We start from the raw sequence: 15219 nt of genomic DNA, 5'->3' as shown, positions 1-15219 counted from the left end.
TTACACTTACTATATAAAGTTAGGATTTCTTTTTCTCAGTTTACACAAAATTCATGAATGGATGGATGGATTTTTGAGTGTATGTACAGACAGATGATGGTATTCAGCAGTCCTAGCTGTAACTGTGTTTTCTTGCATGGAAATTAAATTGAATCAAAGTAATTTTGATCTGAATTTCTTGGATCACATGCTTTTGTGATAAGGGAAGCACTGGTATTCAAATTTATGGCCAATATGATAAGCTAAGAAGAATTTAAACTATTTTGTAAAAATAAAATTAATAATAAAACAAATAAAACACTGAAAACTAAATACAATTGAATTGATACATTTTAATGTACAGCATGAAAATTGATATTCATTCAGATTAGCCAAAGATTACATTTAATCATGTTATTAAATTATTTGCATTTTCAAAATGAACTCTTCATGAGTGTTAGATGTTGGCAGAATGTAAAAAAAATAAATAAATAGTGGAAATGAGCATGCACAATTCAATCCCATATTTACTAAAGAAAACCTTCTAATACTGACCAGTAACCAGTATGGTATATTATGCATTCCTATCAATGGTTGAAAACCAAAAATTGACTTGGGGACAGAAAACATAATTTTTTTATCTAAATATCTGATTTTAATATTATATTCAAAATTGAACATATTATTAAAACACACACTGGATTAGCACATAAAAAACAGCGTAAAGAAACAAGGAGAAATGTTCTTTAAATACACAACATTTACAGCTAGACACACAAGCTACTTTACTCCTCTTTGAATTTTACATTTTTGGGCCTGCCATTTAAAAGCTATAATGTCCATTTTTAAGACAGGAAACAGCCTCAGAGGTTCCCACTGCTGACCTCGGTTTGGGGGCATGTTCCTCTAATTCACCCTGGAGATTTGTGCGTTCGAGTAGAGGAAAGCAGAGAAACTGCTCCCGAGGCTTCCTCCCACTGTAAATAATTAATGGAAAGGCCAATTAATATTAATTCATAAAAAGTACAGCGTCAATACAAGTTGACCAGTGAAGGGGAAAGGCCTTGTGTGTTTGACTGGAGTGTCTGTGCTTTTGTTGGTGCGACAGACGATCCCACAGCATAATCTGAATAAGGTTACACAACTTTAGACAACAGTGGGTGTGCCTTAAGCATGCTGGACTTTATAGGATGTTATTTTCCACCACAATATGACCTAATTAAACCCACTTTGGCATGCTCATGGATTGGACGTGACAGACATTGGCCACAAAACATTATGTGCTATAACATTGCCCTCTAGTGTAGTACGACACAGATAGACAATAGGAATATAGAGTCATCCCTTGATCCCTAGAGGAATTCATATTGCCTTTGGCTGCAGATATTAAAATAGATGGGCATCGATAGACACTATCAAACAGTGTCTTAATAGGCACTTATAGAGTAACATTACCCTCAGATATAAGGTAACACAATCTGCACTTTGGTATCATTAGAAAATGATCTTACATAGGCAGAGATGTACACTTGAAAACATCACATGAAGTAAGAAGTGTTACATCTGAACTGATATTCACTTAGCAATACAATTGAATGCATGTCTGAAAACAGGCAAATGTTGCCTAGACACTAGAACACACAACTGCTGACATGTAGGTCAGTCAATTAGATGGGGCAAGTAGTGTTTAACATGCAGATGAGGTTAAAAGCTTCAGAGTTCAGTTGGTTTTCTGTCCTTATTAGTGTAAACTAGACAATTTTTGCATATTTAACATGCTTATACTTTTATATTGTTAAGTTCTTGAAATGAACCATTAGGCCTAGATCTACTGGAATCATTTTATAATTAATAATGAATTATCATTTAATAATTCATCTGAAGGAATGTTGCTTTGACTAAGGGTTCGTTTTTAACAGAACTTTCAGATACAAAACAAAAGACTCAAGGATAAGGTGACAATCTGATTGGACAGCTTTTATGACATATATTTTGTGAACATCCAAAACAATGCTGTGTGCTGGGCTAAATGCACATATGTATGTGTACTGTACATATGGTGGTATATTTTTACCGGCTTATAACTGCATGTTTGTTGCACACCAGGGTTTACATTTATTCAAATGAACCGCACTAACAGAGTAATCACTCCAGTTCATTTTAATCGAACCAAACCTGCTAAGGGTAAACACACCCGAAGACTTGTGTGTGTGATCAGGAGATATGCACACACAAAACTATTGACATAAATCTCAAGTAGCTGAACAGAATCAGTACAGACCTGTTAACAATGACACTGCACAAATTTTTGTACAAAAAGGAAGATTTTGAGATCTAGATACAAGAACGGAGGGATTAGAAAAACAGACTGACAAAACAAAGGCCAGATTTGTCCGATTGTAATGGATTGCGATATTCTGACATGCAGATGCTTTTGTTTTTGTTTGTTCTGAATAAAAATAGTGTATTTGATAGAGAGACAGCGACAGGACAGTTAGGAAATGTGTGTCTGTCAGGAAACATGCTGTAATTACATCACCTGGTTCAACCCAGTTCCTCCTCTCATTTTAATCAGCAACACTTTAAGCTGTAAGTAAAACATTTTAGCTGCGCTATCATACAATAGTATCTCTTACCAAATAACAGGATTCAGCAATCTTTCCATATTCTAAACACATACAGCTGAGAAATTATATTACTGTTTTTGCTATTTTTATCATACTGCTAAAATTATGTAATACTATGCTTAAATACTTATGAAATACCACTAATGTGTCACGTCTTTAAGTGTTTATAGATAGATAGATCATGGCAAAATCTGCATTTATTATTTTTAGGTGATCACACTGTACTGTCAAGTTGAGAAATGATTAACGACTGACTGGAAATCAAGTTTCCAACACATCAATTAAAACTGAGACCATAAAGTTGTTCTCGGCGGATTCATATTCTATGGTTAGAGATCACTGGAGGCCATGTGTTTTATTGGAGTGGGCTGCTGGTCTAGGCCTGTTCTTCTGCAGATCTTGAAAGGTAATGTTTTGAGATTGAATCTGATTCCTCGATGATTCCCTTCTGTGTCTGTTCTGTGGGAGTTTTTATTAAACGCTGATATTCACTGCCAGAGTGAGTCACTACAGTCTCTGAAGTTTAACACATCTAAGAAAGACTCAGCCTTCCAGTGCAGGTGATTCTGAATCTCGAAACACCATCAAGATAATGAACTTATTTTTAGAACTGAAAACAAACAATTGAAAGTAGCATTGTTGAAGCAGCAGCATACAATTCCCACAACGCTGATGCAATAATGACTGTTTCCAAATAAATACTTCACATTTCTTCCTGCCCCCTTTTATAATTTTACAACCAAAAACTCCTGCTCCAAAGGAGGCTTAACCATTGGTTAAGCCACATGCTGACATGTTGGACTAAGAAGGTTTGTCTAGCAAGCTAGTTTGCAAGTGGTTTACTAACAGATGTCCTCCACATTTAGACAGGAGAATTGATTTTTACATCAAGTAAACTGCACACATCAGCTTATAGGGTCTAAATACTTTTGCAAGGCATTGCATGTTCATAGTCTATTAGTAATAGTTAGTCATGTTAACGCTCAGTAAACATGCCTGTCAGTAGTGCTGAGGACAGCAGAAATGACATTTGTAACCATTTATGCTAAGATCTTTAATTAATTTCCAGTAACAAGGGACATTTACATAAGTAATATTGAACAGTGAATTTTGACTGAGAACAATATGAGGGGTAGCCAAGGTGTGAAATTTCATATAACTCCTTCCCGGACTTCCCACTACCCTGTATCTTGCTCTCTCATCGGCTTTAGGTCAAGGTGATGTATTTTTCTTATTTCACACAGCAGGATTTTGAATTGCTGACAGGTCCAGTTATTTAGCATGCCAAATATTTCATGAGCGATTCTCTCAGATCATGTCTTTGATAATTCACATTGCGTGATTGTCACTTGCGTAAACGAGCACTGATTTGCCTTCGATTTTGGGCATTTGTTAACTTGGCGATTTTGCAAAACCTGTCATCGAGTGAAAATCAGTGCTAAAATAAACTCAGCATAAATTGTAAAGTTTTAAAGACAGTAAAGTTTTACTCCTAAATGAATCAGCATTGTTGAATGAACAGGTCAAGTGAATGTTTAATAAAGACAGTCACTTTAAGTCACCTATTGGTGTGACAGAAAGATTCACCTAACCACCACTGATGCAAAGACAGACAGTCTGGATCATCAAATGGAGTGATACAAACCGTGAAAAGTCCCTCTTTATATCCATTTTTATTAGCCCCTCTAGACCAGTCAGATTTGAGAACCAGAACTAACTTTATTATAATTAATCAGGACCTACTTCATATTAAGTGCCTTTCACTACTGTTTTAACACTGAAATGAATCATTTGATAAAATGCACTTATTGCATGTAATTACATTTGTAATTAATTGCTATAACCCCTAACCCACTTCTAAACCTAACCCTACCCCTACCACAAAAACTTACCTGTATCCCACTTTAAAGAGATAATAAATCTAGTGTACTCTCCTGAACGCGTGTTGAAGACTGACAGTAAAGTTGATATTTTTTTGCGCACAAAAAGTATTCTTGTAGCTTGTAGGTTAAACTACTGATGTCACATGGACTATTTTAACAATGTTCTTACAACCTTTCTGGGCCTTGAACGTGGTAGTTACGTTGCTGTCTATGCAGGGTCAGAAAGCTCTCAAATTTCTTAAAAAATATCTTATTTTGTGTTCCGAAGATGAACGAAGGTCGTATGGGTTTGGAATGACATGAGGGTGAGAAACTAATGACAGAATTTGTTTATGACACAAGTACTTAGAAAAGACACGTAATATAAACTGGGACCATTCATGCAAACTAAACTAAAATGTATGTACTACTTTTATATAATACTATAACGACTTACATGCATTATGTACAGCTACTTTTGTATTTGATGTTGATTTAACTTCATAAGTAACAGCCATGTTCTGATTGAGAAGGTTAATTAAGTAATAGATTCAACTGAAATGCATGATGTGTCATGTTTTATATGGTTAGAAAATAACTATGTCTACTTCAAATTGCTCCTTTAAAGGGTTAGTTCATCCAAAAATGAAAATTAGCCCATAAATTACTCACCCTCAAGCCATCCTATGTGTATATGACTTTCTTCTTTCAGACGAATCCAGTCATTTTAAAAATGGTCTTTGATCTTTCAAGCTGTTTAATGGCACTCAATGGATCAGTCCAAAAGAAGTTAAATAAAAAGTGCCCATCCATAAAAAAAAGTGTCTCACATGGCTCCGTGGGGTGAACAAAGGTCTCCTGTAGCAAATCGATGCATTTTGTGTAAGAAAAATATCCAATTTCAAACCGCAATAATCACTTTATTCTAGCTTGCGCCAACATTTGTACATGGAAGCAGCCCCGGGCTGATGAGGTATGAGGTCTGCGTTGCCCATGCGCCAGTGAGACTTGTGAAACATTTGTTAACCATAGCAAAGGAAGCAGAGTTTCCTTACTTTAGCAAAGAAAAAAACAGTCTCCTCTTGGCTTAAATCAAAGTACTCTGACATTCTTCTTTACAAATCCTCGTTTTGTACTTCTAATAAGTGACCGTTGTTTTGTTTTGATCTCTCCCCTGCACTTCTGCATTCATTACTTCTGAGTGGCGCATGCGCAAAGCCGACCTCATACGTCATCTGCCCGGAACGGCTTCCGTGTACAACAGTGAGCGTAAACTAGATTAAATTGATTATTGTTTTAAATGTGGTTATTTTTCTTACAAAAACACATTGATTTGCTACAGGAGGACTTTTTTCACCACCCAGAGCCGTGTGAGTAGGGCTGTGACGGTCGCCGTGACAACCGCTTCACCGCGGTGGTTGATTGCCACTGCAGTTGTCTACTGCCACCGTCGGTAGTGCACGTGAAGTCACGCACTCTATAACAAGCATAATAATACGTTTTGTATACAAGTGTAATAACAGTAATAGTTGCAAATTGGTTTATTTAAACTATATCTATGGTAATCCACAAATTACCTCACACGCCATACACAGCATTTCCTTCAGATTGGCAGGTTTGAGCGCAGGAAAATACAGTTTATGCATTTTAGCAAATTAATTTTGTTTTGGACGATGGACCTCGTTGGGAAACCAAATAATACATCAGCGATCTGGTGCCATCTCCATTCATATCACCCATCCACGTTTGTACAAGTTCCCATGATTGCAAATGCCTGGCTGGTCAGGTTTGGCGAGGCTTTCTCCAAACTGGACAAATACAAATGAGACAGCGATAAATGAAAGATGTTAACAAGAAATGTGGCAACAATTCCTATTTCAAAAGAGAGCTCGTGCAGGAGTTAACGCGCCGCTTGCTTGGCACCGGAACAGTGTCAAACCACCGCGTCGTAACAGGTTGAGTCTCGTGTCTACACGGGACATGTGTACTGTAGCATCACTTATTATAATGAGTTATATAGTATTTTGTTGTGCTGCGCCTCTTGCCAGGCTGTATTTAACTTTCTTATTTAGGCTACTTTCTTGTCTAACTGTATTATTTATTTTATATTTATTTTAGTGTTTTGGAGGCTGCATATTCACTGATGGAAGTGCTAAAATACACACAAGCTGACAAGTTGAATCGGGTGTGTTAGATGAGTGATACAGTGCTAGGTTGCTCCAGGACAGATTTGAAAACCATTTCAGAGACTTGATCTTAAGTGTGACTCATATAAAATATATTAAATGCATGCACAGTTTTAAGTCAGCTTTATTCACCTTTTTGGTAACTTCATGACTTAATTGACCACAACATTTCATGCATGTAGTTTATTTTGCGCTTTGATATGAAAGGATACAGGCTACAGCGCTGAAGTGAAGAGGAGCGCACGTCTGAAACGTCTCTTGTTCTCAGTCATTCTGGGACTGAATAAATGCACTTCTTGTTAAGAGAAAAAGTGACATAAGCAGCAGTTGTGCAGGCGATTAATGTTTTCAGTTTATGTTAAAATTAATATTTAATTTAATATTAATTATTATATATACATATATCTCAACACCGCGTCACCGGTGGTAGTTGGTCCCATTACCACCGCGGTGGTAGAAATCTGCCACCGTCACAGCATTTGTGTGAGACACTTTTTTTTATGGATGGGCGCTTTTTATTCAACTTCTTTTGGACTGAGGCACTGCAACACCTGCTGAGTGCCATTAAACAGCTTGAAAGATCAAAGACAATTTTTTATATAACTCAGACTGGATTCGTCTGAAAGAAGAAAGTCATATACACCTAGGATGACTTGAGGTGAGTAATTTATGGGCTAATTTTCATTTTTGGGTGAACTAACCCTTTAATAATAGTTGATTTGTGACACTGGAGACAGGTAGCTGTTTCTGCCACTATTGATCGTCACATGTCTTTATTCAGTTAATGGAGGCCCTTGTTCTTTGAAATTGTTTTGACACAATACACACACGCATCCTCACATACGCTGACAAACAAGCTTACAGTCACAGTCTTTGTGTGTGCTGGGCAGTTTGAAATGATCAATGCATGTCTGTTCTTGCTGCCTCTGGTAAGCTGGCCAATGAACAAAGTGTCATTCTGTGAGCAGCAACAGAGACAGCAGTATGAACCAGCACACTACCTCAGCATTATCACCCACTTTCTCCTTTCTCAAACACATTCTAGGATTGTTTTCAGTCACATGTATAAACACATCTCGGGAATATGCCACTAAGCTCTCACACAGGACATCATGCAAACAAAAATCCCACGAGGAACACACAAAAACATACATTGTGAGAGTTGTATGGTGGTAGGAATAGGCATACCATCATTTTTCACACTATTCAATAATGGAGATATTTGTGAATGCATCATTCATCACAGATATACTCGTCCTCATGTTCGCACTACAACACACACGGCTATAAGCATTCTTGAGTTCTCTGTGCACCTGTGCAATGTGACACCTGACTCTAGGTAATGGCGTAGCTCCACAGTAACAGCAGGCAAGTGGAACAGCCACACATTCATACACGCATACTTTCTAGCCTCTTACCCAGATAAATCGACAACCAGGTAAGCCTTTATTCTTGCGTACACCTTCGACCATGTATGCGATAAAGCATTTTTTTTCGTAATGCATGTGGCATGATAGCGTTAAACACAATAGACCTCTGTTCATGAAACTGCCATTATCTCTTACAAGCCCCACATCCTCAAAGGCTCATTGTGTCTGTCTTATTGTATGCATTGTAATGAAAATAAATGTATGCACATTCAATGCTAACAGTGTGTTAGAACCAAGGGCCAATAGCTTTTTGTTTATTTTGGTGTAAAATAGAATATATGTGTATAAAAGTGAGCTTTTTGTACACAACTTTTTAAATACAGTTTTATTTTAATAGTTAGTGGCTAAGGTCATGAAATGCACTAAGCTTGTGTGTGTAGGTAGGTAGTAGGTACACATGTATCACATAATTACTCTACAATTCTTGCCATGAATTTTTCCTTCTTTTATAGTTGTTTCAGACCCCATATTATATATTTGCTCATTTTATCTTTATATTTGGTATTTAAAACTTTGGGGTCAGTAAGATCTTGATTATTTTTTGAAGGAAATACTTTTTTTCAGCAAGGAGGCATTTGTATTGATCAAAGTGACAGTAAAGACATTTATAATGTTGAAAGATTTGCTGTTCTTTTGAACTTTCTGTTTACCAAAGAATCTTCAAAAATGGTATCACATGTAAGTAACAACTGTTTTCAACATCATTAATAATAAATGTCAAAGTAAATCATCATATTAGAATGATTTCTGAAGGACTGTGTGACACTGAAGACTGCAGTAATTCAGCTTTGCTAACACAGGAATAAATTACATTCATATTAAAATAGACAATTTTTAAATTGTAATAATGTTTCCCAATATTACTGTGTTTTTGATTAAATAAATGCCAAATTGATGAGCATTAGAGACTTCTTTCTAAAACATTACTGAACCTAGATGTGTGTATATATATATATATATATATATATATATATATATATATTATATATATATATATATATATATATATATATATATATATAAAACTAATAATTTAGACCAAAAGGAAATTCTACCTTCTACCTTTATGCATTACAGAATCATCGTTTTTCAAAAAAGCCTAGACTAGCACCTTGCAGATTCACACAACCAATCTTCTCCACAGTTTTTTTTTTTCTTTTCAATCCTAGATAAAAGACTTGGAAAAAGAGAGAAGGGCTGACTAAAGAGCTTGCTCATGTCTGTGACAGCAGACTGAGTACCGAGTCAAAGTAGTTGCATAAAATGTCTATGGCGGATCAGGAGGCTACTGAAGTAGTGTAGTGTTAGTGTTGTGTTTAAAATCATTATTTGCCATATATATTATATACTTATATATATGTTATATTATAAGGGAGACTGGAACTTGTTGTCACATGGGGAAGTTGTCACATTGGCCATACTGTATATCTCCCTAACTAGGTTTTTGCAATTTGTACTAAAGCTTGTTTGTTGTGTTCAAACTCTTAAATCTGAAAAGTTGAACTATGTGTTAGACATTTTTATATTGTATTCAGAAATGATATGTTGGGGCAAGTTGTGACATATTTTATATGTTATAATATATATAATAATGTAATATAATTTGATAAATACATTTTTTACTATATACTATAATATTTTACATGCATATTTAGTTGAAAGTTTCTGAATGTGACAACTTAACATACAAAGTGCGGCTATATGTTTTTCCTGGGTAATATTGTTCAAGGTGGGTATACAGAAATTGACTTTAAATCAACTTACTGTACACTTAAGTAAAAAGTGTGACAACAAGCCCTGGTTCCTACTTGTATTACTGCAAGGGTTCAGTTCATAAGAGTAATGTTTGGATCAGAATTGCCTGGTTCACAATGCTGAAGTCAAGCTTTGAAAGGCAACCCTGACATCCAATGAGATCTTATGGGCTATTGATGAAAGATCTGTGTTCATCTGATCTCCATAACCATCATTCATCCACAACCAACACAATTAGATTTAATAGCCTTCATACTTCAATAGAGACTTTTAAGATATGGCATGCTATTTTTACTATAAGCTAATGTAATAGAGCTCTATAAGCTGTGATTCAATGGTTTTGTTATATTTTTCCCTAAAGCACCAAGGAGCAGCAACAGAGCTTTGTAAATCAAGGTGCAGAAGGTTGAATCCATGTTCCCTAAGGTTTTCCTTCAGTGGTGTGCAGCTCTTTCCAGCTGTGCGGCTGAACTAGGTAAAAGTGTGCTTTTGTGCTCAGTAAGCACAGGCAGCTAGACAAGCTTTGCTATACGCTGTGCAGTCAGCCATCCCATTTTGCTTCAGTGATTTCTAGCTGTTCCTTCAAGTCGTTCCATTGTACAAATGAAGCTAGCTTGCTATCATAATATTAACGGCCCTTTGTGCAAAACAAGAACATTTCACCCTGATCCCTAATGCATAACATGTGATTTGCTTAATGTGCAGGCATTACTGACAGCTTCAAGCCCTGTTGTGTATTTAGGCTAGAATCACAGCTACGTAGCCCGTCTTTATTTAAAAATGCCTGCTCTGACCATCATCCTATAGTATCTGATGCAGCTCTGCTGAGCCTTTCGTTCTGTGTAGATAAAATGCTACATCAGAACCACCCTAAATGTTGCTGTTGTCATAGCAATAACCACACATGTTGTGTTCTATCAGCTGTACATGAGAATCAACACAGAAGGCAACATTATGCTAAAAAATGACCATGAACAATGTTGTAAATTTGTGATTCCTGTGTGAATGCATTTATGTTGCCTCTAGGCCACATTACAAACAATGTATATTCTGCTTCAAATGCTCTATGCCTCTTTTGTGGAAAGATTGCTTAATCAATGCTAATTCTTGGAAGATAGCATCTGGAAAGTCTGCCATTCAGGCAAGGTTTTGTTCGCAAAGCTATATCAAAAACATTTTATTTACACCACTGTTCAAATACTTGAGGTTTTTTAAAAGAAGTTGCTTTCAAAACCTGAAATCTCTCGCCAAGGCTGCATTTATTTGATCCAATATACAGAAAAAGTCATATATATTTTTTACAATTTAAATGACTGTTTATATTTAAATATATTTTAAAATATAATTTATTCTTGTGATGGCAAAGCTGAATTTTTCAGCAGCCATTACTCCAGTATATTCAGTGTCACATGATCCTTCAGAATAATTCTAATATGCTGATTTGGTGCTAATTTACTTTCACTTTTGATCAATTTAATGCATCCTTGTTAAATAAAAATATCAATTACTTCTGTAAAGACACAGTCACAGTTTTGACCACGTGCACACTTGTGTCACAATCTCAGATCCATGTGCACATCAAAAACAGACAAGCTTTTTTTTTTTGTCACAGCTGAGACTGCTCAGACAGAGAGACTTTCAGGGTGACCCCATGAGCCGTTAAAGGACACTGTCTTCTCATACAAAGAGAAACAATGCAATTGCACATAAGGATGATGTAAGACTGTAATCATTTACAGTTTGCTGTGTTTAACAGTTAGTGCAACACTGTGCTGCCAAAAGGTTTTTGTTTGCCAAAAGGAATGCAGGTTTTGAGGGAATATATTTTGATAACCAACGACATATTAAATCTTGGCATTTTGTGTCCTGGCATCCTGAATGAACACATGTAAAAATCCGAGCAGCAGTACGGAACAATAAAACCTCATTTGGGGAACTTTAGTGCTTAATCAATGCTGAAAATTATATTATGCATGAGAATTTGAATGGATTCTGTGGTAATCTGCTAACAAAACAATTCACATTTTTGCTTAATATGCTGTTTTGCAGTAAATTGTATGGGGGATCCATTAACATAAGATAGCAGAAAAAGTGCTTCTTAAATAGCCATTAATTTTGACTGCTGAGCAAGCACATATCTGATGTGATAATGCACTCTACTGTACCTATATGGAGGCAGAGTGCACACTACAAACAACTGTGATTCACAGACACAATACTTTGCAGTTTCACATTAATATACAAACACCCACACAGACACACAATAAGAAGCTTGATCATTCAGCTAGCATGTATGTGCATACACGTTTCACCAAAAATCTCTCTCTCTCTCTCTCGCTCACTCTCTCTATCTATCATTTTTTTTAATTTCAGTTCTTTTTAACCTTTATTTCAGTTCAGTCATTTTAGTACTTCAACTCAAACTTATTTCAGTAAATTGCCTAAACTGCGATTTTCATTTGAGTTTTTTTTACATTTTCATCTAACATTTACATTTTATATACAGTTTTAATTTTACTTTTAGTGAACAATAACAATGCCACAACCTAGTGAAAAGACAATAAATTATGATTGTCTGTATGAAGACCCTAGTAAAAAAGTAATTTAAAATATGTTTATTTTATACTAAGTATAGTTCAAATCAATTAACATATTTACTGACATATCGCTCAAGACTTACTGATATAAAATGTATAATTAACCTTTATTTAGAGTACTACTTGTGCACAATGCACATTTTTAAATATTAAACCTAAAATGTGTTTTATTTTCACTATTGATGAGTATCGTATGATCTTTGAATAATATCGGTCTTCAATTGCAAGGTATTTAAAGTCTACCTAAAGTGTACTTGCAATAGTTTAGTTGGACTTCTTGTGCACTACTTCTGCACAAGTAAAGTGCACTAACCATTTTTTTTAGCACATGGCATTCTTTTCAATCTATATTAGAATTGTATATAAATTAGAACATTAACACATTTTTCATACAGTCAGCTGATCATTATTAAAAAACAGAAACAAGGTTGTTAGGAGGGTTGTCTTGTGTCTCAGATGCAGTCCCCTTAATATAAGGTTGTGATATGTCTGCAACATGAGGAATTTCATTCTTCAATTCTTAGCAAATAACCTCTGAAAAAAGACAAAGACATGGTTCTGTTATTCACAAACAAGCGATTGCAAAAAATAAACTCAGAACTAAAAGCAGACTAGACTGTGTACAAGCACAAACAGACAATGATGATAATAAAAACAATGGTCAAGCATTTGAAAAAAAAAAGGGCCCAGAAGCACCAAGAAGGAAAAGCAATCATCTCCTTCCATTTTCTTTTCAGACTTGCACACACAAACCAAACACATAAATGAGGAACATACCTTTGTGTTCACACTTATCCCCCCTCTACCCTTGCTGCAGACAAAGCCCGTCGTAACCATGGCGACGGACCGTAAGGAGGCTAAGCTAGATTCGCGGGTAGAGGTAACAGTATCTGAAGGCCCAGGTAAACAAAAACAGGGTGAGGATCTTTGCAAACGGCCTGCTCTTAAAGTGACAGTGACTAAATGCCTCAAAACATCAGTGCTGTCTCTTTAAGAACTGTGTGGTGTGGGCACAAAAACAAAAGAATTGTGTGCTGTGTCTGCGTGCATGAGCCTGTGTCTTTAAAGGAAAGTTCACTCAAAAATGACAATACTCTCAGTATTTACTCAGCCACATTTCTTTAAAACCTATATGACCTTTTTTTCTTCTGTGGAACACAAAAGGAGAAATTTTACAGATTTTAAGTTGTTTTCCATGCCATTACAATGAAAGAGGATGGGAAGACAGGAGATTTCAAGCTTCAAAAAGGATGCAAAACCACCACAAAAGTGGTTCATTTGACTTGAGCTAGATTTGGACTAGAGCTAATTCACTCACAATGCAATAAGAGTTGAATTCCAAAAGAACCACTTTTATGGTGCTTTTGTTCACTTTTTGTCCCCAGTCCTTATTCACTATCTCCCAAATTTCTCCTTTTTGTTCCTGGTAACAATGAGGGTCGTACAGATTTGAAACGACATGAGCGTGAGTAAATGATTTTCATTTCTGTGTGAATTATTCCTTTAAATATGACTTGATCACGTGTTATTGTTGTTGTCCAGGGTTTACACACCTTTTTGAGTGAACCTTGTGCCCTCAAACTTTATAACCACATCTAACTTATTAACATAAATATATATCACGTGTGACTTATTTTGTGCTTCCTCAGTACAGCTGAAGTGTGGCATGCTTGTTTCTAAATTTTGTTACAGATGTAGACCCATGTGTTAGGCAATCAAGTACACTGCTGACAAAAGGAACAGTGGCAATTATGTTGTTATGATAAATATATCAATCATGTACTAATACTGAAATTTGGAGTGTGAGGGGAACAGTCAGGTTCAGGTGGGACAAAAAAACAAGTTACTGGCTTTGCTGCGCTAGTGAGGAACATTCTACGACAAGAGTGCGAGGAGCAAGGTTGAGTATTCTTATGTTGTCAAGTGGGATGGGTGTGTGTTTTAGCTTTTGTGAAGAAGTGAGGGGAACAGTCAGGTCTGAGTGAATTTATTTAGCAATACTGACACTCATAGGAGCAGGTAGGCTGCGGTTGAATGTATAGTGGTTGTAGTATGGAGGAGTACAAGGCAGACACTTTGAGGGCTGTTTCTCTGCCTGAGTGGTGTCCACTCACATCATATGCCTCAGTGATTGAGGACGCCTGCAGCACTGCATTGTGGGCCAGAGAAATGGAGTAGCAGCAGCTGGGAACAGACTGTGACTTGGACGTGGCTTTGAGAGGGAAATGACGAGACAAAATACGAGAAATCATAAAATCATCCAGTCATATATGCTCGTAAATGGTAAACTCTGGAACGGTAATAACTTGCAAAACTTGCAACAGAAGCGGTCACTGATGCCAGGTACCAAATGTCTTACTTTCTTTGTTATTGTGCCATTGTGTTTTGAGCAGCAACACTTACTTACTGTGTAACTCCACACTACTTTCCACTTTTAGCCTGTAACAGATCCACACTGATCTCTCGCTGTTAGAATGAATCTACTCTGTGGTGTAGAGTGGCCCTGTCACCCCAGCCAGTTCACTTGGAGCTCCTACAACACAGAGAGTCAGTTACACACAGTCTTGAGCCTTCATACACACAAACATCTATAAAAACAGAAAATACAGAGATGTTTTGCTCTTTGCTGGTGGTGTGCTTATGGTGTAGGCTAGTTATAATACCTTCAGAAGGACCAAAAAGGAACCTGCAGGCTTTAATTGAAAATATTCACACATACACATTATAATGTTACAGAAGATTTCTATTTCATATAAATGCTGATCTTTGTGAACTTTTCTACT

General features: G+C 36.3%; 2 protein-coding genes across 4 annotated transcripts in view; one reads left to right on the top strand and one right to left on the bottom strand.

Moving 5' to 3' along the window:
* Window positions 1-15219, top strand: part of cracd (capping protein inhibiting regulator of actin dynamics) — a 26720-nt gene that overhangs the window by 1057 nt on the left and 10444 nt on the right. Inside the window, exon 2 of one of the 2 annotated variants that reach the window (XM_042746116.1) lies at window positions 10201-10314. The exons of the other annotated variant lie outside the window; for it this stretch is intronic. Coding sequence (XP_042602050.1) covers window positions 10254-10314 — 61 coding nt within the window. The 5' untranslated portion in view covers window positions 10201-10253. The remainder of the gene's footprint in view (window positions 1-10200; window positions 10315-15219) is intronic. 2 annotated transcript variants of the gene reach the window in all.
* The window catches only part of aasdh (aminoadipate-semialdehyde dehydrogenase), a 19223-nt gene continuing 18411 nt past the window's right edge, over window positions 14408-15219 (bottom strand). Inside the window, exons 15-16 of one of the 2 annotated variants that reach the window (XR_006157440.1) lie at window positions 14844-14969; window positions 14408-14648 (exon numbers count right to left, since the gene is read on the bottom strand). Coding sequence is in view for 1 of the 2 variants with exons in the window: in XM_042746121.1 (XP_042602055.1) it covers window positions 14943-14969 (27 nt within the window). In the remaining variant the exon portion in view is untranslated. Of the gene's footprint in view, window positions 14970-15219 lie in introns of both variants that reach the window. The other variant, XM_042746121.1, reaches the window with a different exon arrangement.

Source organism: Cyprinus carpio, chromosome B20, assembly GCF_018340385.1.
Source record: "Cyprinus carpio isolate SPL01 chromosome B20, ASM1834038v1, whole genome shotgun sequence".
Taxonomy (NCBI): Eukaryota; Metazoa; Chordata; class Actinopteri; order Cypriniformes; family Cyprinidae; genus Cyprinus; species Cyprinus carpio.
The sequence above is the reverse complement of the archived record's forward strand: the minus strand, read 5'-3'. Positions and strand labels throughout refer to the sequence as shown.